This window comes from Callorhinus ursinus, unplaced genomic scaffold (assembly GCF_003265705.2).
Source record: "Callorhinus ursinus isolate GAN/ISIS: 27379988/994484 unplaced genomic scaffold, GSC_fseal_2.0 scaffold46, whole genome shotgun sequence".
NCBI lineage: Eukaryota > Metazoa > Chordata > Mammalia > Carnivora > Otariidae > Callorhinus > Callorhinus ursinus.
In genome coordinates this window covers 11,237,449-11,261,801 of record NW_027397108.1, presented here as the reverse complement: position 1 = coordinate 11,261,801, position 24,353 = coordinate 11,237,449, and the positions used below count along the sequence as shown (strand labels likewise).

Sequence of the window (24,353 nt, the reverse complement as noted above, 5' to 3'; positions counted from 1 at the left end):
AGTTCCCACGCCCCAGGCTCCGGGGCTTTAGCGCTGAGAAAGTTCTGGTGGGGCTGCCCTCCCAGGGGAGTCCGAAAGCACCAAAAAATCCTAAAGTGGAACATGGTGAAACAGCATAAGGGGGAGTCCTCAAGGAGCCGGGCAAAGGTTGGCAAATGGGTGCAGAGTGTGGGGGGCTCCTCTAGCCCTGACCAGCCCCGGGGGGCCTGGACGGGGCAGTGGGGTCCTGCGGGGGGTTCCCATCCGTTGAATGGTTGTCAGAAGGGATGGCAGTGGGGGTGGTGCCTGAGGCGCAGGGCCTGGAGGAGAGGCTCCAGGGTGGGCTAGGCTGGGCTGGCCTGGGGAGGACAGGGTGCCCCCAGCCGACCCAGGCTGCGCCTGCCCTCTGGTGGCCACAGGATGCACTGCAGACGGAGGCCATCAAGTTCGCGGGGCGGGGGGGGGGGGCCTTGTCTTTGTTCAGAAGCCCAGTGACAATCCCCCAAACACACACCGAGTAGCCACTCCCAAGCTGTGTTTAAAGTCTTGGATGCTCAAAAACCACAGACGGATGGTCACAGACAGCAGACAGAAGAGAGGCTGAGGCGGCGGGCAGGGTGCCTCGCGGGCCCTCGCTCCTGGTCTCCCTCCAGGGCTGTGCGGGGGCTCCAGGCCCCCAGTCGCTGGGGCTGTGGTCCTGCCCTGCTCAGCAGCCCCCTGCCCTGCAGCTCCAATACGACAACGCAGATCACGGCCAGGGAGCGGCCCTGGGTCCCCTGGACGTGGTTTCCTGTGTCCTTTAGGTGATAATCAGCCCTAGGGCCTGGGTGGGGGTGGGTCAGGGTGGCCGGGGCGGCCTGGTGTGCTCGCGGCTCCTACCAGCCCCTGGCACCAGCAGGGGGCAGTGTGGCTCCAGGGATGCCCTGGCCGAGGTGGTGGGGAGAGCCGGCTGGCCCTCCCACTTCTGGCCCACAGCTCGTCCCAGCTCTGTGCTCAGGGGCCAGGTGGGTGCAGTGATGGGTCCTTCTCGCCCCCACGCTGGACACGCCTGTCCCTCCCCCAGGTTCCTCTGGAAGTGGAGCCCAAGGTGACCCTGCATCACCTCACCCCTCCCAAGGCAAAGGGACCCCCGCATGGAGTCCTCGGGCTTCTTGCTCTTCCAGGACGGATGAAGGAATGCGGGCCATCGGGTCAGCGCAGATTCCTGCCATGTCCATCCCAGAGACGGCCTTGGGCTGCCAGCCCATCACCCACCCCTGGCTGGGCCCAGAGCAGCTTGTCTGAGGTTTTGCCCGGCGTCGGCTGTAGCAGCCTGGACTCCTCCCGGTGGCTGGTCCGAATGCGCTGGGGGCAGCCAGCCCGGCAAGGGCTCTGGGGCATGGCCTCTGTCACCCACCAGAGCCCCAAGCCACCGAGGTCAGCCCAGGAGTGCTCAAGAGCCCGGGGTTCAGGGGAACACCCTGGTCACAGTGATGGGGGCACAGAGACAGGCCAGAGAAAAGAGATCACTGGACGCAGATGGTCAAGTTTTAAAGGAATTTGTAAGCTGTTTGCAGAAGGTCAATTTTGATGGAAAAACTCACTCCAATAAAAACTCACCAAGACAGGCCGGGGGGCCCATGCTCCCCGAGACCCTAGGGCAGGTGAGCAGCCCCCCAGTTCTCATTCAGTCTCGGTGCTGAGGACCCAGGAGAGGGGGTGGTGTGGGCAGGTGCCCTCTGAGCTGGGCGGGAAGGCGTGGGAGGCCAGGACGGGGGGTGCAGGCCGGAGACGCCTGGTGAAGCACACGGGGGGCAAGGCGGTGTGAGATGCCTCTCAGGGCAGGTGCACCAGGCTGGGCCTCCTTCCCCTTGTCTTCACCCCCAGCTGGCCTGGCTGCTGGTCTGTGCCCGGTGGCGCTGGGGTAACTGGCCTGGTTTTGGCACAGGGAGCAGGGAGCAGAGGGGACGTCCTCAAGGAGGGACCCGGAGGGTGCACCCATCGGGGTCTTGAGGAGCCTGAGGTTAAGCCCTGTTTCCTCAGAGTGGCCTCAGTGGGTCTGTTTCCTGGCCGGTTTGCGGGGGCCCTGAGTGCGGCACACACACCCCACCGCCTGCAGGCCCCGGGCTGCGGAGGGTCCCCGCCCGCGAGAAGCTGAAGGGGTGAGGACACCTAATGGCTGGTCCTTCCTGGCCGGGGAGGCGGGGAGGCGGGGCCGTCCCCTGGGCCCTGTGGGCTGCCTGCGGGGCTGCAGGCTGTGCCCAAGGCCCCGTGGTCACCCGTCCTCTCATTTGCTCTCAGCCTTCTGTGCACGCGGCCCGGAGAAGCTGCCAGCAGAGCTGCCTGTCGGCCCCTCCTCAGTCCGGGTGGGGGAGAGGCGGGCGGGAAGGGGGCCCCTGAGCCAGCCCAGTCCACTCAGCCAGCGCTGACACCACCGTCTTCCGATCAATATGAGTGGACTGGTGACAAATGCGGGAGTGGAGAATCCCAACAACTGGACAAATCACATGGACGGTCATTCAGATGAAACCCGCCGCGCGAACACGGTCCCTGTGGTCTGCTGGCACATTTCATCTCGCCCTTCGTTCGGGGGCCTCTGGAGCTGGGGGCTCATGCGGGCAGTGTGGCCGCGGGGGCTGTGCCGATGGGCAGGTATTTCCCACGCCAGTGACAAGGCCTACGAGACAGATGCAGGGCCACAGCCCTTCCCGTCAGAACTTCTCCTCCACACGGATGGACTTGGGGCAGAAGGGCCAGGTTGGTGCAAGAGGGGGTGCCCGGCACGGAAGCCCCCACCACGCCCAGAATTGCAGGCTGCTGGGCAAGGGGCCGGGGCCACACCGAGCAGCACCCAGGGAGTGGCCTCCCTGCCTCTTGGAGAGAGTCGGCACGTTTCAGCCATTCTCCGTGGTGCCGATGCCCCTGCTCTCTCCCAGACGTGGGGGCCTGCGTGCGTCCGTACAGGAGAGGCACCCCGACCCCGGCTCCCCTCGCTCGGAGGCTCTGGTGGACGTCCAGGCTTGCCCAATGCGTCAGTTCACACTCACCCTCCCTTCTCCCCATCTCACGAGTTCCTCCCCCGTACTCTCCATTCAGGCTGCTGAGCTGGCAGCCCCAGAACATTCCAGACCCCTCCTCCTCCACCCCCATACTCAGCATCCCCAAGCTAGCATGCACCTCCTGTCCGTTGGCCCTCCTGGCCCTCCTGTGATCCCATCCTTGTCCCAGGGCCTCGGGGCTCTAAACTGGGCACCTGGCTTACTCCCAGCACCTTCCTTGGTTCCAGAGAGGCCTCAGGTTTCATGTCAGGCCACCACTCTGCCCCACTGCAGGTGTCCTGCCCTCCCCAGGCAAGGAGGCATGTGGCTAGCCAGGGTCTAGTACCTCATCTCCCTGAGTGAGGCTCTACGGGGCAGGACCATACCCGGATGTAGTTAAGTTTAACAAGTGACCACATCTGACACACAGGCCTCGGCTCCAGGTGCGTAAGGAGGAGACTTCCACAGATGCCGATTATGACTTCGCAGAAGTGCCAGGTCTCCTGTGATGCTCTCCCCTTCGGGGGATGGTCTAAACGTGGGCAGACGAGTCTTCACCTGGAGGCTGACCCTGTCCTTGGCCTCTCCCTGGCCAGTGGTTCCGTTCCTGCCTGCAACGAAGTCATGGGTGGTGGCCCAAGGTCTGTGGCTATTGAGAGAAGCAAGATTCAGAACTCTCTAGAAAGCTTGTCCTACTAGCTGCTCCAACAAGATAAACCAAGGCCTCTGCTGAGCTCTGGGCATGTTAGCTAGGGTGCTGAGGGTCCGGCTTGGCTCCTCTCCGCACGGAAGTGGGGCTGACTTTAGTGACCCCAGTGCAGGTGAGCCGAGTGCACTCCAGTGTAGGTCTCTACCTAAAGAGGAGCATCTTTGTCCGCAGGGCTCTCCAGCAACGGGGAGGACCTATGAACCAGAGCCGCTCATCTGAGCGAGGCCCACACTTGCTGGGTGTTTCCATTGTGTACATGCACCATAATGTAAAGGACAAAGAAAACCTTAACAGCACCAGAAAAAAAGGCCCATGACCTCAGAAGACATGAGTGCCCAAGGTGCCAGAAGCAGAGGTGCGGAGAGGTGTCTTCCTATAACCAGGCAGCCCGTCATTTAAGAGTGAGGACAAAACACTCAGATATGTGAAGGCAAAGTGGGCTGACCTCAGAGATGCTTACAAAAACAACAATCATAGAGCATTCTTTATCTCAAGGAAATTCGCTGAGCCAAGAAATTGAGAAAATGTCACTAAATTTATCCACTGACTGTAAAAACAAAGCCTATTGATTTTGTTTCCAAAGCAAAACAAGACTGAAACTCTAGAGGAGCATATCAGGATCATAGTGGGCCAGGGAGGAAGCTTACATGCCGGCCACAGGGTCCACATACTCTAGAACTATAAACTTGGCTGGAAAAAGAACTCTAAGTGTTATAGTCTGCTTTTGAAAATTTAAGGGTACTCAACAGAAATTAAATATTTATTTATTTACTTATTTACTTATTTATTATTTTAAGTCATCTCCATGCCCAACATGGAGCTCGACCTCATGACCCTGAGATCAAGAGTGGCACGCTCTACCAACTGAGCCAGTCAGGCGCCCCAGAAATTTAATTTACCATTTCCAAATAAGCAACAAGAATAAATAGAGAAGGTCGTTAATACAACAAAAAAGAAGGCAAAACAAACCAAAAATCCGTAAGGTGGTAGGCAGAAAATGGAAATTGAGATTGTAGAAGCAAGTTCATCAATCATCACAATAAATGGACTAAATTCAGTGACTAAATGACGGATCATCCCCTGGATTTACAGGCGTGGGCTCTGCTTGTCACAGGAGACACACCTGAAGCCACATGGACAGTGAAGTCACGGCACCAGGACAGGTGGTCCGGGCACACGCCCCCGCGAGGGGGAGAGCAAGATTTCTCAGAAAAAGAAAACTGAAGGAAAAAGTATGACTCGGGATAGAACTGCCAACTAACAATTCACCACAAATATATAATAATCGTGAATAAATGGGCCAAAGAACATAGTGTTGAGACACACGAAGGAAAGACAAACAAGTCCGTCATGTGGAGATTTTAACGGGCCGCTTCCTGGGGGACAAGGGTGACCCCAAGGTGATCCTGAGGGGACCAACTCTCACGTGTTCAATACTTGGCCACGTATGGGGCACGAAAGGCGCCTTGGGTTTCTAAGAGCTGGGCCCACAGGCCTGTGCGCTCGGGATGCCGGGAGAGCAGGTGCAACATGGGGGACTGACGCGTGCTCCCAAGTAACTCATGGATGAAGAGATTAAGTCAAAGTAGACACAACCACGGTTTGGAACCAGAAGTGCCCCACAGCGAAGCATGATGACACCTAAGCCCCGGGATGTATTTACAGGAATAAGCCGACGGCAGTGGGCCTGGGGGGCCCAGCCGAAGCCGCGAGGAGAGGGACTCAAGCAGCCCCCAGGAGGCAGGAGAGGAGGGTGACGGCGGACGTTACCAGCGCAAAAGAAACCAGTGAGGATGAGCGAACAGAAGGAAAAGGTACACAGACAAACTCCAGCAACATCAACCAGGGAGACGCACAGTGCTGTGAGGGACAGGGCACAAGTCCCGCATCGGGCTCCCTGCTCCGCGGGGAGTCTGCTTCTCCCTCTCCTTCTCTCTCTCAAATAAGTCAAAATCTTAAGAAAAAAGATTTCATTTATTCATTTGAGATAGAGAGCGTGCACACATGCACAAGTGGAGGGGGGCAGAGGGAGAGAGAATCTCACACAGACTCTGAGCTGAATGCAGAGCCTGAAGCGGGGCTCGATCCCACGACCCTGAGACCACAAGCTGAGCTGAAATCAAGAGTCAGGCGCTTGACTGACTGAGCCCCCAGGGACCCCTCCAATAAGGTTTTTTTTTTAAAGGAACTTTAAGCTGGTCTTAAAATTCAGATGGAAGACCAGAGGGCCAAGAACAGCCAAGACTCTCCTGAAGAAGTACATGGGAGCAGATCCGCAGCTTAGGGACAGGGCGGAGTTCGAGCACAGCCTGGAGCAGGCACACCTGGGTGCTGGGCAGAGCGGAGGCCACGTGAGTTCCGTGGACAGGTGGAAACACCAGCCATTCCACATGGAAAAACTCAGGGCCTTTCACACGACGTGTGAAAATAAATTTCCAATGAATTAAGGGCTTACAGGAAGAAAGCAAAGCTTTTAACTTTAGACGAACATATGGGAAAATGTATTTAAGAACTTGGGGTAGGAAAGGATTTTTTATTTTTATTATTTTTTAAAGATTTTATTCATTCATTTGAGAGAGAGAGAATGAGAGTGAGAGAGAGCGCACATGAGACGGGGGAGGGTCAGAGGGAGAAGCAGGCTCCCCGCGGAGCAGGGAGCCCGATGCGGGACTCGATCCCGGGACTCCAGGATCATGACCTGAGCCGAAGGCAGTCGCTTAACCAACTGAGCCACCCAGGCGCCCTAGGAAAGGATTTTTTAGAAAAGAAAAACAAACCATAAAAAAGATGAATGCATTTAAACACATTAAAATTTAAAATTCTTCACATCAATAGATACCATTAAACAAAAAAAAAAGGCAAGCCACATAACCAACACGTAATCAAGAAAAGTACCAACCAAATAGGAAATAGGCAAAGAATACGAACAGGGAATTCACAGAACAAAACCTCAAATGGTCAGTAAATGTATTCAAAATATTCCACCTAAGCAGCAACTAGGGGAATGCAAATTAAAATAAAGAGATCCTATTTCACATCCAGCACCGTGGCAAAGATTGAAAGTCTGTCCGTCTGTGTTGCCTGGAGGTGAGATACACTGTCTTGTCTGTTGGAGGCAGTCTACATGGTACGGTCTTTTTGGGAAGAGGCCCGTGCCGACGACCACGCAATCCGAAGGTGATACGTGGGAGTGGGCGGGCCTCTGTGGGGCGACTCAGAGCTTAGGTCCGCGAGCACAGCAAGCTGCAGAAGAGCATGAGGTCGGCGGCAGATCTGTGTCAGCTCTGAAACACGGCAGGAGCACCTGCAAGGGACCCCACTCAGCTCCTGGCGCGGTGGGGTGGGGGGTGCTGCTGTTGTTACTTCCTGGACAGGACAGGAGGCAAGTCCTGCAGGAGGCCCAGACCTGATGGGCTGGGAGGACATGGCCCCGGCCAGTCTTCTTTCTTCTGCTCTCAGTGTTTAAAACAATTTAAAAAAATGTTCTTGATCCAGTGTGAATAGATTTCACCGATCTGGGGTGGGAGAAGCTGGGGTCCACGTGCAGGCTGCTTAGGGAGGATGGGGTCCCAGGCTGGAGCCTCTCACCACCTGCTGCGGCTCCCAGCAGGCCTCTGAGCTCTCTGATCCTGCTCTGGCTCTCACTGGCCACCGGGGGCCCAGGGGCAGCTGACACCTGGCAGGTGGCTACAGGGCCCAGATCTGTGTTGTGTGTAGACATGTGTATGCATGTGTGTGCATGTGTGTGTGTCCGTGTGTGCACGCATGTCTGCTCAGGTGCATATGTCTGTATGTCCACACACCCACAGCATGCACGTCCATCCGGCTGGTGCAGTGTGACATCTCCTAACTAAGAAGTGGCTCTTCCCCGTTGAGGCAGGTGCTAGCGGGAGTGTCACAGACGCGGTACGGATGCAGCTGCTTGTTGCTGCTGTTGTTTCAATGGTTTTACTGCGTGCTCGTGGGCTACCAGGCTGGAATGAAGCTGACTGGTGGCTTAACGGCCTGTAGCTGCTACGGAGTAATTGAATGGCTGTGTCTACGAGCAGACGGTGAGCAGATGACGTGCGCTGCAAGCTGATGACAGAGGTACTGCCTGGGCGGGCTCATGCCTGGGAGGGGCTGGGCCAGCCCGTGAAGGAGCGTGCAGACGCACGGGCCACACACGGGTAGGTCACGCCCAGAAGTGGGCACGGAAGCTCACAGATAGAGTTGCCCATACATACACGTGCAAGGGGACGCCCAGCCCCACGTGCATGTGCTCAGTCCCTTACACGCATGTGTGCAGTGTGCCCCTGTGCACACTTCACACACCCGTGGGAACCTCCATGCGCCAGCAGTTGCAGAGCGATGGAGCCTTTGCAAAGGGCCGAGGTCGGCTGGCCACCTGCCCCAGCACCACGCGGAGGGGCTGCACGGTCCCAGGGGAGACCAGGTCAGGTGGGAGCTGCCCTCCTGGTATCTGCTCTGTGCTTTGCCGTGGTCACATTGCAGGAAGGGCCCTACCCCTGTGATGCGGCCTGGCCCTGCCATCCCAAGCTCGTGTTCCTGCACCCCGGGTTCTGGGGCTGGACCCCTGAATGGGGACCAGGAAGGACCTGGAAGACCCACCTGTTCAGGGAGGAGGGCTAAGCAGGAAACCCCCTTGCCAAGCCTGTGGCCTGCACCAAGCATAAGGAGGGACCTTCAGGAATGTGATTTCCACCAAATCCTTCTGCCCTCAGGCCCTGGCCACCCGCTGAGCTGCTTTCCCCATGAAAATGTCCCCAACCCGGGACCCAGAAGAGGGAAGGGAAGCGCAATTGCTGGGAGGCGTTAGAAGGGGAGTGTAAGGGCTAAGGACGGACTGGGGCCTCCCGTCCTGGCGGAGTGATGGTGTCCACAGGGATGAGCCGGCCGGCCCCCACGTGCCCTGCTGGAGACCTCTGCCCCAACCCTTCTGTTCCCGTGCCAGACCCGCTTCCAACATTCTGCGTCTCTCACGGTCACGGTGACGGGGCGTGGAGGGGCTGAGTCCTCAGGACGTGGGCCAGGAGAGGAGTCGGCACAGAGACTGCCGGACAGGGTCCGAGAGCACCTCCAACGGCCCCTTTCTTCCTCCTAGAGCACCAGTGAAGGGGAGACTGGTGACACAGGCAGGAAGGAGGCCGCTGGGAGAGCCACTGCACCCTGGAGGCCAGACACACCCTATCCCCTCATGCTGGAGGTCGGAAGACCGGCCAGGCCTCCTGAGCCAGGCTCACAGCATCACAGGCCTACTTCCTTCTGGAGGCTCCAGGGGAGGATCCGTTTCCTCGTCTTTCCCAGGCACCCACGGCCCCTCCCTCCACCAACCAGGCCGGCAACGGCCAGCCGAGTGTCCCCTCGACCCTCTGGCTCCGGCCCCCCGGTTACTGTCCACGGTCAGGGCCCCACGGTGACCCTCGCCCTCTGGCTCCGGCCCCCCGGTTACTGTCCACGGTCAGGGCCCCGCGGTGACCCTCGCCCTCTGGCTCCGGCCCCCCGGTTACTGTCCACGGTCAGGGCCCCGCGGTGACCCTCGCCCTCTGGCTCCGGCCCCCAGGGGACGGCCCTGCTGCTGCAGCTCCAGGGTGTCCACCAGGTCTGCGGAGACCCAGCCCATACCCTTCTCCTTGGCATGCCCTGTGCTGGCCTCCTACCCGCCCTGCCGTCAAAGCTGATCCCGGCTTCTGGCTGCCTGGCTCCTCCCGCAGGTCCCAGGGACACACAGGGGCATCCCAGGGGCCCCACCTCTTGACTGGGCTGCTCGGCCCTCCTGCCCAGACCACCGTGCCCGTGCCCTCTGTCACATGCCTGTGGGCAGCCCCACTGTTCAGCTGTTTTGTCGTCCGACCTCACTCCTCAGACACAGTGTGCTTTGCACCTGGACTCCCTCTTCCTGGGACCCTGGGCAGTCACTCACCACATGGCCCCGTGTGCTGGGCACGCCTCCTGGGATATCTGTCCAGAAGCCTGGCGGCAGGAACACGGCCAGTGGGGACCTGGGTGGGGCCACCACCCTCCTCCTCCTCCTACTCAGGGGTGCAACCCCCTCCACCTCGTGGCACAGGGTCCCGGGCCATCGCCTGCCCTGTGGCTGTCCATCTACCCATATCCGTGCCTTCGCTGCAATTCTCCAGGGACATGTCCCGTGTAGTTGTGGCTGCGTTACGAACGCGGGCGTCATAATTCGATATTGATCTATTTGGTGAGCTCAAGAGTTTCCTGCATTGTTCGTGTTTTAACAAAGGACACGCTGTCCCCTGCAGGCAGGACGAAGGGCTGCTCTGACCTCTGGGGAACTCTGGGGAATACTGGCCCCGGAGGGCACAGCAGGGCAGGGCACTGGGGTCCCAGCGCAGTGTGTGCAGCTTGGGCTCCGGAGGTTCCAGAAGGGCTGGACACACAGGCCTGCAACCCTGAGCAACTGACCAGAGACGCAGGGTCCGCGGGGACAAAGACAGTCCCACTACGGCTGCCGAGGACGGGGGGGGACGCGAGCCGGGTGCCTGGCGGCCCAGGGCAGGGGAGGGGCAGCAGGGAGAGGTGGGCAAGGGGCAGCGCGGTCACCAGGGACCCCAGAGGTGAGCTCACACCCAGGTCAGGGCCACACTAAGAACTAGAACCACAGTTTTCAAATTCACTTTTAGGGCTTGAATCTTTTTCAAAAACCTTTTTATGTAGAAACTCAACATAAAACAGAAAAGGAGCTGGAGTTTCAAAGCATGAGCTGATTCCAGGGGTTCTCGAAGGAACTTATGACCCGGCCTGCTCAGCCCAGGGGCTGGGGGGCACTGCAAGTACGGTGTAGGTGCGGGCGTGGTGCGTGCCCCCCAACGTCAGCTGCTTCCACCTGTCAGACCCTGCTCTGTTTTCCACGGAGATGCTCTCCTCCAACAAACGGGAGCACAGTCTGTCTCCAACACGCCTCCACCGACGGGAACGCCAGGCTTCACGCACCAGGACCTGGTTCTTGGCACCACCGGCCTCAGCGGGCCCCGGAGCGCTCGCACCACTTCCTCCCTTGGGGGCACCTGGCTCCCGCCCTGGGCTGCGAGGGGAGGATGTGTCCCAGCCTCACCTGTGTTGGCCGGGGCCAGGGTGGCAGGTGGCTCTGCGCACAGACACACCTGGAAAGTCCAGTCCCTGGGCCCTCATGGGGACTCAGCCCCCACCCGACACAAGGGGCATCTGTCCTGACACTGAGGGCCCAGCACCAAGGACTCCTGGCCGGGTGTCCATCCTGGGAGGAAGGTTCCAGGGGAGGCCCAGGGCACAGAGGGGAGACACAGAGAATCCGAACATGGCCACCAGGGGCCGTGGGCTGGCTGTGGGCCTGGGTGAGTCCCTGACCATCGGGGACCCTGTGCTGTTGACGTGGTACTAGGGTGTTAGACATGAGGCCAGCGTGCCTGCCAGAGTGGACATGGAAGTGATCGGTGGGTGCATGGCAGCCTGGCCTGTGCTGACCCTTGGCTGCCCCAGTCCCACCATCAGCCTCAGTGCTGTCTGGCACTGCCCGTGGCGGAACTGGGGGGGCCAGGAGGTCTTGGGTGGGGGCCATGCTGGGGCCTCCACCTCCATGGACTGGGCTCCCAAGGAAGCAAAGCCCTCAGTCCTTGGTCAGAGCCAGAAAGGCCAGTCTCATGACACGAACAGGGAAACTGAGGTGGAAACGAGGCTGCCCTGGGGCTGCACATGTGGGTGTGGACTTCCACCATCTGGATGCACCAGGCATGCACGCGGCCTCCCCTCTGCTCCCAGCAGGCACCCCCAGGCACCCTGGATGTGCCCACTGCCTTCAATAGGCTCAGCCTCAGGGCGGCTGACGCCTCTGCAGGAGCCCCTCCAGGGGGACCAAAGGCACCAACGGGCTGCTAACCAAGCCGCCAATGGCCAACTCCCGGGGCACCTGTTCCTGGCTCTACTTGGGGAGTGGAGTGCAGGATGGCATGGGGCTGTCCAGCCAAGGGTCATGCCCTCAGGGAGCCAGCATGTATGTGTGTGGATGCGAGGCAGTCCGAGCCCGGCGGGAACTTTCTGGGAGCCTCGTGACGCAGCAAGTGGGGCTGCATTCTGTGTCCTTAGAGGCACACTTTCCAAAAACAAATCAACGTCCTTCTGTGGTCTCGTTAGTCAAAGAGGACTATTATTTTTGAAAGTACTTAATATAAATCGTAGCATAAACCGAATAATTATGTAAACGTTTTTGGGAATCAAAATATTCAGTATTAAGACAGATACAGTGCCAAATCAGTGGGATTAAGTGAAGACCCCGCAGGGCTCGATCTGATTTTCCCCAGTGGCACATGGCTCCCTAGTTACCACAAGGGAAGACCATGGACAGCCGGAAGCCTGGTTATGCAGCGTTGGGTATGATGCTGAGGGCCATCCCCCCGAGAAGAGCCGGATGGTGGGCAGCCTGCTTGGAAGACGGTGACCGGAGCGTGTGTCCCAGCCTCAGGCAGGAGGATTGTGGGCTCATCACCGGGAGAAAACACCAAGCCTGGGGTCAGGCCTGGGGTGGGGGTGGGGGGCCAGGCCACACACAGGGCAGGGGTGGGGGGTGGTTAGGCCGGCGTCTGCGGCATCGCGAGGCACCTCCCCCTTCCCCCTGGTTTTGCTGCTCTTCTTAGACACGCATTTTGGGTCCATAACATTCCGGAAAATCTCCAGTTTCCAGAGTGTGAGTGCCACTTCCTGGCAGTCGTGGGCAGACCAGCTGCCCTGGTCTCTGGTCAACTGTCCAGAAGCTGCTGGGTTCTCTGCTTGGAGTGCACATGGGGTGCCTGCGAGCCTGAGCCAACACCACCAAGAGCAGGGGCGCATGCTGCGGGCAGATGTGGATGGGCCCCGTGGGGCCTGTGGAGGGAGCGGCGCAGAGAGATGGGTCAAGGGTCAAGGATGAGCAGCGGCAAGGCCTTCGGTGGTAACCATAGCTACCACAGGAACGGGGCTGCATGGCCGCAGAGCCGCAGACACAGACCACCTGGCTTATCCGTCACAGAAGTCTGCCAGGCCCTGGCCTAGAAGCTTCCTGTGGGGCCGCACGTCCCCCGGGGAGGCCACACAGGCAGCCCCAGGCTGTGTGATGCGTACACATATGGGGCTGTTTGCCTGGCACGCGGACCCCACGGCAATGCTTGTGTTCTCTGCAGAGACTTTACTGAATTTTGCTGGGAGACCTGCTGCCTGGGGGATACTGGTGGGCACTGTGGGGCCCGCATGGCGCCAGTGTGGGTGTGGCGGTGGGGGGACGGAGCAGAGGTCCATCTGAAAGCCAGCCCGGGGCTGAGCAGGTCTCGCCCTGGGACCTCACCTCTGTCGGCCCCAGCTCGGTTCCCTCTGAGGTAGGGTTCTAGTTTAAAGAGATGCCGGCTCACTGGTGCCTGGCCTCGGGGCACCCTGGTCGCCTGGGCAGAACTGCCTGACGAGGTCCCTCTTGTTGGTCTTCCCCATCTGGTTCCGTGGGATCTCCTCCACCAGCAGGAACTCCGAGGGCACAGCATACGGGGCCAGGACGCCCCTGCGGAGACAAGCAGGGTCTGAACGGCAGGAACTTGGGGCCTGACAGCCCCCTCCCCATGGGACGGGCAGCCTGGTCCCCCAGGGCCCCGAAGCCCAACCATATCTGGTGCCTGCCCCGGGAGGAAGTCTCTGCTGTGACTGCTAACCCAGAGATGCCACGGCCCATGCTCCAGGTCCACCTGTGGGCAGAGAACAAACCCTCCTGAGGCCAGGCCTCCCAGAGCCAGGAAGAGCAGGTCCCACTCTCGGCTGGCTGTCACGACAGCAGGCCACAGCCAGACGGGTGGAGCAGGAAGGTGGGTAGGGCCAGGGGACCCTTGCAGAGCCCTGGGCGCGGCAGCCACGGCCACGTGGGCCGGGGCCCCGCTCTGGGCAGAGCCCTGTGATAAGCAGTGGGAGGGGCTGGTCTGTGGGTCCGAGAGCTGCCCTGTGTCCCGCACTCCCATGAGGGGCCCCCCATTAGATGGTGCGTTCTCCTGTGAGGGGCCACGTGGACAGGTCCTGCCACCCGCAGGCTCTACTCAGAAACTCCTCCTTGGGCGACAGGCACTGGTTCTCTCCTGAGGTCCCGTCCAAGCCACCTGCCCCTTGCCCTCTGACAGCCGCACATGGGGCCACATTCCCTTTGTAAGAGAGCACAGCATGCCGCCAGGCAGGAGTGTGCCTGGGGCCAGGAGGCCGTGTGTGGCTCTCGGCTGCAAGCTGTGGGGGCAAGCTCAGCCACTGGGGAGGTATCGTGGTGAGCTCATGACACCCCCCTGAACGCACCGTCACCTTGGGGTGGCTCGTGCTGAAAGCAGCCAGCCACAGGCCAGCACAGGGGGGCTGGGGGTGCAGGTGAAGGCTTGTGAGGGGAGAGGGTGCCCCCACCTACGGTCCTGGCAGCTGTGAGACGGCCAGCAGCCCACAAGGGTAGGACTGGGCTGGGCTTTGCTGGAACAAGCCACCAGGACTGTGCGAGGGAATCTGGCGGCATGGCGGGTCGGCGAGTCCCTGAGGCCCAATCAAGGAACGCACCCCTCTGAGCACCGCAGCCCCATGTCTCAGGGGTGTGTGGGTGGCTCTCCCCATGCCTGCTTCCCCTGAGGCCAGTCAGCAGTCAGCTGGTGCCAGGGCCTAGAGAGGGAGGCCCGAGGCGCCAGCCGGAGCCCGGTGTGGACGGCCAGGTGAGCAGGCCGTGGAGCAACATGGCTGCTCATCATCTGGAGAAAGCACCTCAAGAATGAAGACCAAGTTCAAGGCATTTTCAGACAGAGACACCGACAGTCCCCACGGGAGCAGACCAGCAGCAGAGATGAGCGGGAGGCTGCCGAGGACCCCGCGCCCGGGGGCAGGCTGGGACACGCATTGTCTCCTGGGGACCCTCTTGGAGAGATGATGCTCAAACAGAAGTACAGTGGACCCTTGAACAACACCGGTTTGAGTTGCATGAATCCACTTATATGTGGATTTTTGGATAAATACGGCAGAGGACTGAAAATGTGTTTGGTCTCCCTTGTGATTTTCTTCCCATTTCCTTTTCTGCAGCTTACCTCGCCACAGAAGAACACGAGACACGGTATATGCACGACATACAAACTACGTTTGATCGACTGTTCTCGGTGAGCAGCTGAGTCTGCTCAAGGGTCAGCCGTGCTAAGAGCGTGGCACACGTGCAGCGAGAACAGTAGAGGGGTGTCGCCTGGGCCCGGGTGGGGGTGCAGGCGGTGGTACGTGAGAGCCGGGTGTTATGAACTCTAACTTAGCAGCCACTTTTGAAAAAAGGAACAAAAGCCACAGAAGTTAGAAACGAGTTAGAAGTGTTAGGAAGGACGGCTGGGGGCCCCGGCATTTCCGAGAACAGCAGGCCGTGGACGCAGGGGCCTGACAACTCTGCCCAGGACGTGTTTGCACAGCGGACCCCATTCGTTTAGACTCGCCTCAAGGCCAAGTTGAGCTGTTTGTGAAAAAGCAGGCTTCCGGGGAAACGTGGACCACGGAGGAGGTGTCCTCCCGGAAGAAGGTGTGGCAGGCACAAAGTGAGGATGGGACACTAAGCCAAAGCCCACCACTCCTCCGTGGTCTCATCAAACATCAATTGTGGGTCAAGACCACGGATCCTGGATTCTTCCCTGGTGTGTAAATCCCACGTCCCTTTTCAACTTGGTATCTGGGGGATAGAAGGGTAGTGGGTGGGCCGTGCCCCGGGTTCTACAAACGTGGCACTGTTGCCCTGCTCCAGGCCACACTCACCCCCTCAAGGGGACACTGGCTCTGGCCCAAGGAGCACAGACTGAGGGAGGAATCTTGAGAAAGGAAAACCACGGCGCGCAGAGGTGACAAGGAGGGAGACCACCTTTCCTAAGAGCCATGTCTGCAGAGGCAGAGTGAGGATCCAGAGTCCGACCTGGCCTCTGTGGGCTGTGTGGCCTCAGCATCCCTGCCCAGTGATGGCCCAGCTTGAGGACACAGAGGCCTGGATGCTGGCCTCACTGTGGGACAGTACTGGAGACGGCGGGTCAGCTGCCTGCCCTGACCTCCCAGGGGTGTCCCCCACCCCCACCCCAAGCACAGAGCCCCCTCCTCAGGTCTTCCTGCGGCCTCGGTCAGAAGCCTGACAGGTGCGTACGGGGCTCCAGAGAGCGGACCCCGACTCTCTCAGGCAGAGAGCTCAGCACAGGGTGTGTGGTGTTTAATTGAAGCCGCAACAGCGACTAGAATCTTCTTTGTTGAACACCCTGCTCCAAGTGTGATTCTGCAAATCCAGGGGAAGCTAATCGCCCAGCTGTGCTACCCCTTCATGAAATGAGGGGCTCCTGCTGTTGTGAAATCATGTTGGACGAGCCAAAAATATCTTTAGCACTGAGGAGGGAGGCAAGTCGGGAAGGAAGGGGGTGCAGGGAGCAGGCAGAGGAAGGAGAAACTTCTCAGATTGGAAATAAAGAATTTAGGGGACATTACTAACAGCTTCCTTTCTGAGCTCGGCGCTGTGGCCATGCTGTCTGTCCTCTGGCCTCTGGCGTGACTGACCGTGGGGCACCATAGGCACAGGGAAGGGGGCCTGCGAGGGTCGGCACACAGAGAAAGCCCTGGGGCCATGGCACGTGGGCACGGAGGCTCTGGGGACGGTCTATGAGTGCAGGGGGACGCGTGGTGTGGGGACGGGGCTGCGGTGCGGGCACAGGCGAGGGGAGCACTGTGGCCCCAGCTCCCACTGGCTGCATTCAGCACAGGGTGGGTGGGTGAGGGAGCAGGACGGGAGGTTCTCTGCCTTTGGATTCCTCCTGAAGCCGGGGGAGGACCCTGCACCCTGTCCCCTGGCTGGGGCTCCCACCCCATGGTTCCAGCTGTCTCCCCGGTGGTGGTTACAAAGCTTCCCTGCGGCCCTTTGTGTGTTGGGGGCAGCCTTGGGGATGTAATGTGTCACCTGACCTTCCAGGTACCCCCTGACCCTGAGATGGATGGTGGCAAAGACCTGAGACCCTGACTGCCTCCCCCGACCCCGGGACAGTCCACCCGCACCTGTCCCTTCCTCCAGCCCCACGAATTCCCCTGCCTGCCCCTACCTGGCCCACTCTTTGAGCTCCCTTTGGGACAGCGAGTGTCCCTCTTGAAGGGTCACCACTGCAGCGAGCCGCTGGCCCCACGTCATGTCTGGAACTCCAATCACAGCCACATCTGTGGACAGAAGAATGCTGTGCTGACTGCTGCAGGCTGGGGACACACCCAGAGGGGAGCACGGCTGGTCCTCCCTGGGACGGGGCGAGGCCCGGTCCCCACATGTCTCCCGGCTGGAGTTCAGGGTGGGGGCTGGCTTTCCTGCGTCTCTGCCGTCCCTGCACTGCCCCAGGGCTGGGGACAACCAGTGAGCCGCGTGGGGGGTTCTCTGCCATCCCCAGGGTCCTCAGCCTGTGACCTGAGGTCAGGGGCAGGTCTGGGCAGGGTCCACACTTCCTGGACCAGCAACCACCGGTGGCCACTCTGGCACACCCAGGATGCTCAGCCCACGGCCACCGCGAGCAAGCCGGTGCTGCTGAGCCGACCAGCAGCAGCCCGGTCAGGCTGGGACCCCAGCCACGATACAGAGGTGGGGGGCGCACAGATGGCAGGCAGAGGGGCCCCTACTCTGTGTGCCCCAAGGGTGGGTCACCTGGTCTGGTTCTGTCTATAGTCAAACATAGACGGAAGCACATCTGGAACGTTGCCAGGACAGTCAGGTCTGGACTCTGCTCGCTGTTGGAGGCCCTGCCATGGGCCAGGGGGCCACGTACCCGTGATGCTGGGGTGTGCCAGGAGCATCCGCTCTACCTCCAGGGCGCTGACCTTGTAGCCACCACTCTTGATGATGTCCACAGACGTGCGGCCCCGGATCCAGTAGCTGCCGTCCTTAAACACAGCCGTGTCGCCTGAGGAAAGGCACTCTGGTCAGGACACGCGCCAGGGCCCAGCATGTTTCGAGGGGCACCCGCGTGGTGAGCAGTGCCCCCACCATCACACGCTGGGCGCCTGTGTCTGGGGGCATCGATACCCTCACACGGTGACCCGTGCTGGGACTGGGGTGCACATGGGCCGTTTCAGGACAAGGTGGCAAGCATGAAGCTCAACGGCTGTGACTTCAGCCTGTGGTCTGACCCCAGACGGCCCTGTGCAGACAGCAGCATCCCATAATGGCCGATGGGGGCCACCCGTGAAGACCAGGGTCAGAGGCAGGATGGCCGGTGTGGTCACCACCCAGCTCAGCCCCCTCCTGCTCTTTCTCAGGCTCCTGTAATCAGAACAAGAATCAGCCGCCTCCTGCCATTCCACCATGGGGTCCCAGTCACAGCAGGGTCTTAGTGGAGAGGACATCACGGCATCCCCCCCTCATTTGTGGGGTCTCCCGTGCTGCAAGGCAGTCACACGGGGTCTCTGAAGGAGGAGAAAGCCCTCCTGCCCCTCCACGTCAACTGCGTGGTTTCCTGTCATGCTTCCCCGCGTGGCAGTCCCCCCAGAGGCCCACCTGGTCCCCTCTCGGGCCACGCTGGGCAATGGGATGCTCACCAGGCATCCTAGCATGAGCAGGTGGTGGGGTGGAGGACAGCGAGGGCCAGCCCAGAACAGGGAGGACGCAGGGGAGGCGGGCCTGAGAGTGTGTGTGCATGTGCATGGACATGCGTGTGTGGACGTACATGCGTGTGGACACACACATGTGTGGACATGCGCGTGTGTGGACGTACATGCGTGTGGACACGCACATGTGTGGACATGCGTGTGTGTGGACGTACATGCATGGAGACATGCTTGTGTGTGGACACGTGTGTGGACATACATGCGTGTGGACATGTGCGTGGGTGGACGTACATGTGTGTGGACATGTGCATGTGTGGACGTGTGTGTGGATGTACATGCGTGGACATGCGCGTACGTACATGTGCGTGGACGTGTGTGGAGGTACATGCGTGTGGACACGTGCGTGCGTGGATGTACATGCGTGTGGACATGAGCATGCGTGGATGTGTGTGTGGACGTGCATGCGTGTGGACATGCGCACGTGTGGACGTGTGTGTGGGCGTACATGCGTGTGGACATGTGTTCTCCCACAATGCACGCACGTGTGAGCGTGTGCCTGTGGGGACGCCCCCATCCGGCCCTCTGAGAACAGCGCTGGCGCTGCCCCGCCTATGCTCACACACCCGAGCCCCATGCTGGGTCATTAGCTGGAATAAATCATCAATGTTTCATTACAAGTCACGCCACCCATGCAGCAAGGCACCATCCATCATCTGCCGCAGCCAGGGCATGACCCAGGCTACAAACGAGACAGATGCCTGTGCGTGGATGGGTAGCCGGCTTACTTATGGCGGCACGGGAGGGCGAGGCTCCGAGAAGACAGGCCACGAGTGTGGCAGGTTCTCTCCCGCTGACGGGAAGCAGAGGAAGCAGAAGTTTTGCAAGTGCATCCTTGGAAAGGGCATCGTGGCCCCAGGATGGCCTGCAGGGTGGCAGCTGGCTGGGGGTAAGTGGTGCAGGTGTGCAGGAGCAGGAGGGGCCGCAGGGAGGCCTGGGGTGGATGAAGTCTGCCCTGGGTCCCATGAGGCCCCTGTGCTCCTCATTCCTGGGGTGTAGCCGCCGCTCTGGCTGCGTCCCCTCCCCACCGGATGGCTGCGTGCTCTCCGGAGAGCGGTTCCTTAAAGGCACCGAGGGGCCCAGTCTAAGCTGTCACTGCCTCCTGCTGCTGGACAGACACTGCTCTAGCCCCGGGCCCTCCGGTGCTTTCCTGGACCTGCTCCCACCACCTCTACTTGCCCAGAGACCCAGCAGAGCGAGGGACCCTGCCCTGGGCTCAGATTCCTGTCCCTGGTCCTGCCGGAGATGCCCTGCACTGCCCAGACCACGGCTGCTGAGGCTGGGGGGTGTCTCCCGGACGCGGCCCCTGCCCCCTGGGCTGCTCTTCTGGTCCTGCCCTTAGCACCAGGAAGGGAGGCAGCAGGCTCTGGCTCACATCTCTGGATGGGGGAGCACCACGTCTGCTCACTGTGAAGGGGACAGGGATGGGACTGCCCTGCTCTCCGGGGACCCCTTCCCACGCTGCCTGGAGACCCACAGATGCCAGCCGTCTCAGTTCTGAATGCAGGACTACGGGGGCCAGGGAGCGCAGGCTGATCAGGGGACACACTCAGAACTGAGGCCCAGTCCCAGAAACAAGGGTCCTCAACTCCCCTTCCAGGTCTTTCTGCTCCGTTTCCTTGGGTATTGGCTGACACAGACGCTGAATCCCAGCACAGAGATGGGAGGCCAGCGTTGTCCCCAAACTCCCATGAGTGTCTAACCCATGGGCAGCCCACCTCTGAAGGGCAGGACATGCCCAGTGCCGGGATGGGGCTCAGAAAGAGGGGTCCTGGAGGGCGAGGGTGGAAGCCGTGTACAGAGCCCTGCCCAACATCCATGTGTGACAGCGCTGCCCACCTGCCATGCTCCTGGGTGGGACAGAGCCCTGAGCACAGCGTGGCAGGAATGGCACGGGAGGCCACGCGGCTCCCTCAGCTTCCCCTGCGCCTCCATGCACCTGAATCGGTAGCTCCCAGGAAGGCGAGTTAAACAGACAGCAAGCGCCCAAACCCCAAAGACCCTGGAGCAGGCGACTTTAAGGTTTATGGATAAACTGAACAAAGTGGGGGCGGGGACAGATGCGCTGCGGCATCTGAGGAGCTGTGGGCAGTCCTGCAGACTCCGTGCGGCCCTGTGGCGCCTGCCATCCGCAGCGGGAAGAAACCCTCACGTGCCTCCCAGACGCACCTAGGGGACAGACGGGGACAGCACTGACCTGCCACACATGCTCATGCTCAGTGTAGGCGGAGATACTCCTTGACAAGCACACCCCCTCCTGTGCTCCCACGGGGGCCCAGAGCCTTCCCTCTGGTGCCACGTGACACATGTCAGGCCCGGCCTCACCTTGGACACCAAGCTGCCTGCTCTGTAGCCAACGTCCGGCCCTGCCTCTGGGGAGATGTGGGCTGAGCCTGTTTTGGGGCAGTGACACCGAGCACGGGCTCACCCACACCACGGGGCTGCACCCCCTTCCGTGCTTCCCCAAATGTCTGCCTCATGCGGGGTCTGGTGTGGAGCGTGGGGGCCAAGGGAATCATGCTGAGGGAAGAAGGTCAATCCCCAAAGGTTACACTTGTCAGGTCTGTCTCTGAACGACAAGCAGTGGGCTGGGGGGCGAGGGCAACATATGTGGGGCCACAAAGCAGCACGGACGTCCATGTGTGCTGAGGATGGTGAGCAGAGTCCACACACAGGGGCACATACGTGTGTAGGGCTGGGGGGCCCTGGACAAGCCCAGGGACAGGCTCTGGTGTTGTGCTAGTGACCAGGACGTGGACACTGGGGAACGGTGTGAAGGTGCAAGGGGCCACCCTACTCGCCATCTGCAACTTCCTGTGAATCTCTACCTATTGCAAAGAAAGCGTTTTAAGAAACCGCTGTTTGGTTTGTGGAGAAGTCCTGCCTCCCCTGGGGGCTCACCCCCAAGTTGTCACTCCAGTGTCTGCAACACACTGACTAAACAATAATTTCAGAAAAGAATCTGTGTTAACTAAACTCACGACCAAAAGCAAGCACAAGAAACTGCCCACCATGATGTTAATTAATGCGCCCAATGAGGTTGTCTGTCCCTCAGGTGTCAGCACCCCGCCCCTCCTGGAAAACACCTGCCCTGCTCTCCCGGGGGTGCACGGGTGGTGCAGGGTGGCAGATGAGAACCCAGCCCCCCACTCTGCTCCTGGCACATGCTGGGCACCATCAGGCCCCCTGAGCCTGGCACGGGCTGTTCTGGTATCGCCCCAAGACAGGCCTGGGGGGCTGGGGCGGGTAGGGGGCAGCTCATGGTGGGTCGACTCCCCCCAGCCATGCGGCAGCTCGGCCTCCCAGGTGTCCTTCCTGCTCTCAGCCCCCAGGTGTCAGCCAGGCTCCGGAGCGGAGAGAATCAGCCGGACAGCTCCCAGCATCACAGGATGCAGTGTCCCAGCGCCAGCACTAGGAGGGATGTCAAAGTCAGGGCACCCAAGGCACTCGACTTGTCCGACATGGACTCTGGGATGGAGAAGATTCTCTAGGACTCCAAAGAGGGGAAAGGTCGTACGGTGCCAGGAAGGACATGGCTGCAGCTGGTACCAAGCGTGGAAGCTAGAAACCGATAAAGAGCATTTTTAACCCTGAACTCTACCTCGCCCGACCGAGCGAAGGCACTGTCACACACCCACTCCCCAAAATGCACACCCCACACCTCTACTGTCAGGAGGCTCCTGGGGAATGCAGCCCCCAGACTGTGGAGCAGAAAGGAAGGAGGAAGCTTCAGGAGGGGGATGGTGGGGCGGCGGGCCCGGGGGTCTCCCCCAAGCAGGCAGGGTGGCACCGGGGTGCCTCATGCGGGGAACCGAGAGCACAGGACCACGGTCCCCATGAGGCTGCGTTACGGCCCCACGGTGCAGACACTGAGGGAGGGGACGGGTGTGGAGAGCAGCCTCGGAGCCCACAAATGGCCACTGGTCAGACCACGGGTCTTCCAGCCATGCCCACATCACTCTGACGAAAACTGAAAACTGACACCCTCTCCTCTGCCCAGGGGTCTGGGACCGACGTGGGAACAGCGCGGGGACCCCAGGAGCCAGCCTGAATGCAGCTGGAGCTCGACATCCAACAGAGGGAACGCGGCCTCATGTCGCCACTGGGTCACCGCGTCACTGCCCACGAAACAGGGTCCAAGACAAGCTTTATGAATGCAAAGCCTGACAAGGGGCAGGAGAGACCCAGGAGCACAACCCCGCGAGCCCTGGGAAACAAAGAACTTTGAAGCAAGATAAAAAAACAAGACATGACACATCCAAACCTTCTGTGCACAGAAGGGGCCGCCAGTACCGGGGCCTGGCCAGTTGCAGACTGCATGGCCGGTCCTGCCAAGTGTGCCGAGGGGCCCCGCTGCCTGGCACAGCCTTCACGGTGACCCTGCCTCCCGGGTCAGCGGGCGCACAGGTCGGTGACAGCTGTCCCCTCCGCGCACCCACACCCGCTAACACGCAGCGCGCGGCCTAGTTCCTAACTGTGACTTACTGGCCAAGACAGAAGATCTTGTTGGAGCAGGAAAGCAGAACCCCAACTGCAGCAAGGCAGGAAGTGAGCAGACACGGCCTGAGCGCTGCTGAAGCCTTCTCCATCGGAGGCGTGAAACGTTAGTGTGTCGTGCCGTGTCGTTGAGAGCGATGATGCTCACCGAGGGAGCACCAGAGGCCAGGCATCCAAGAAAGGAAGGAGCCTTGCCACAGGGGACAGCGGCCGGCGGCTGTGAGAACCGCGCACGCGCAAGACGCGTCATCAGTTCATGTCACCGCTCTCCAGAACACAGTTTCTAAGGGCCTCCCAACAGCCGCTGCTGGACACCTGTGGACACGGGCAGTGTCCCTTATGGCCGGACGCAGAGTCCCCGCCTCGCACTTTCTAAATAACGCTGTGGCAGACGTCCGTGCGCCCGGCTCTGCCTGCCTCTCGTCATCCCTTGACCAGGTTCCCAGAAACACTCCTGACCCACACTCCTACTTGCAGGGGAAAGCACCCGCCTCACGGCAGCAAGGCCCAACTTGGTCAGAATCTTTCAAATTTGGCGACAGGAGTCCACCTCTGTCTGTGTTTCTCTCTCACCGTGAGGAAGAGACTGTATCTTACGTGTTTTTATGGCCAGCTTCTCTGCTCTCCTGGGATCTGCCCATCGCCAGGGCTGCCCGGGCCCCGTGAGCGTGCCTCTGGGGGCACAGCTCTGGGGAGCATCCCCACGTGGGCGCCGATGCCCGCCAGGGCCCCCTCTGTCGCCCTGCTCTAATGTCTGTCTCTGGGAGTAACGTCACGTGCTTGCCCTGGAGGAAGGCAAGAACCCGCCGACGCTCTGGTGGATCTTCCCAGGGTCCTTGCTTCCCATCCCTTAAGTCCGCTCGACCAGCGCACTGACGCCGAATTAGCGCGCTGCTTACCAGGTCCGCGTCGTGACACTAAACAGTGCACGATGAGGGATTTTTAGAGCAAGTCAGAGGCCGTTCGTGTCCTTACGCTCAGTCAGCAGCATCTGAGCTGAGTGGCAGGCGTCAAAGGAACTGTAAGGTCTGCTCGGCTCGGTCCCCATGTCCGTCCGTGTCCCCAGCTCCGTGTCCTCGTCTCCACTCCATGTTCACCCTCGTGTCCTCTGTCCTCTGTCTTCTGCTCGGACAGCAGGGTCAACAGAAAGGCCCGAGGGCGCCTGGCCCCTGGAATCACCTGTCCCCCTGCCCTGGGCTAGTGCCGGTGCCCGTGCCCATGGCGAACAGCTTCTCTCTGGTTGTGTTGGTGCTCAAGTAAGAGCTGGGAGGAGGGTCACTGTGGCGGTTGGCAGTTTCTGGGGGGAGACGCTGGGTCTCCTTTGTGGCAGCCGCGACCCCTGGGGGGCTGGCAAGGAGCTCCTTGCACATCTGGGGAAGGAGGGAGGGCAGGAACAGCTGGTGACCTCCGTCCTCTCACCCGGGCGTGGGCCTGGCCCTTCCCCGAGGCCCACGAGCAGCGGCTCTCCAGCTCCCACCAGAACCCGTGGCAGGAGGGGCTGGCCAGGGAAAGGGTTAAGTTTAATTTACCCTGACTTC

At 60.5% G+C, this 24,353-nt stretch overlaps 1 protein-coding gene across 5 annotated transcripts in view; it reads right to left on the bottom strand.

Annotated features, from left to right (window-relative positions):
- Window positions 1-6,338: 6,338 nt before the first annotated feature.
- ACSF3 (acyl-CoA synthetase family member 3) overlaps window positions 6,339-24,353 on the bottom strand; it is a 57,875-nt gene continuing 39,860 nt past the window's right edge. The window contains exons 8-11 of one of the 5 annotated variants that reach the window (XM_073882410.1): window positions 17,484-17,618; window positions 16,779-16,890; window positions 13,025-13,231; window positions 6,343-8,805 (exon numbers count right to left, since the gene is read on the bottom strand). In XM_073882410.1, the coding sequence (XP_073738511.1) occupies window positions 13,069-13,231; window positions 16,779-16,890; window positions 17,484-17,618 (410 nt within the window). In that variant the 3' untranslated portion in view covers window positions 6,343-8,805; window positions 13,025-13,068. Of the gene's footprint in view, window positions 8,806-10,363; window positions 11,721-12,788; window positions 13,413-16,778; window positions 16,891-17,483; window positions 17,619-24,353 lie in introns of those variants that run through there. The other 4 variants (XM_073882409.1, XM_073882408.1, XM_025860451.2 and 1 more) reach the window with 4 other exon arrangements.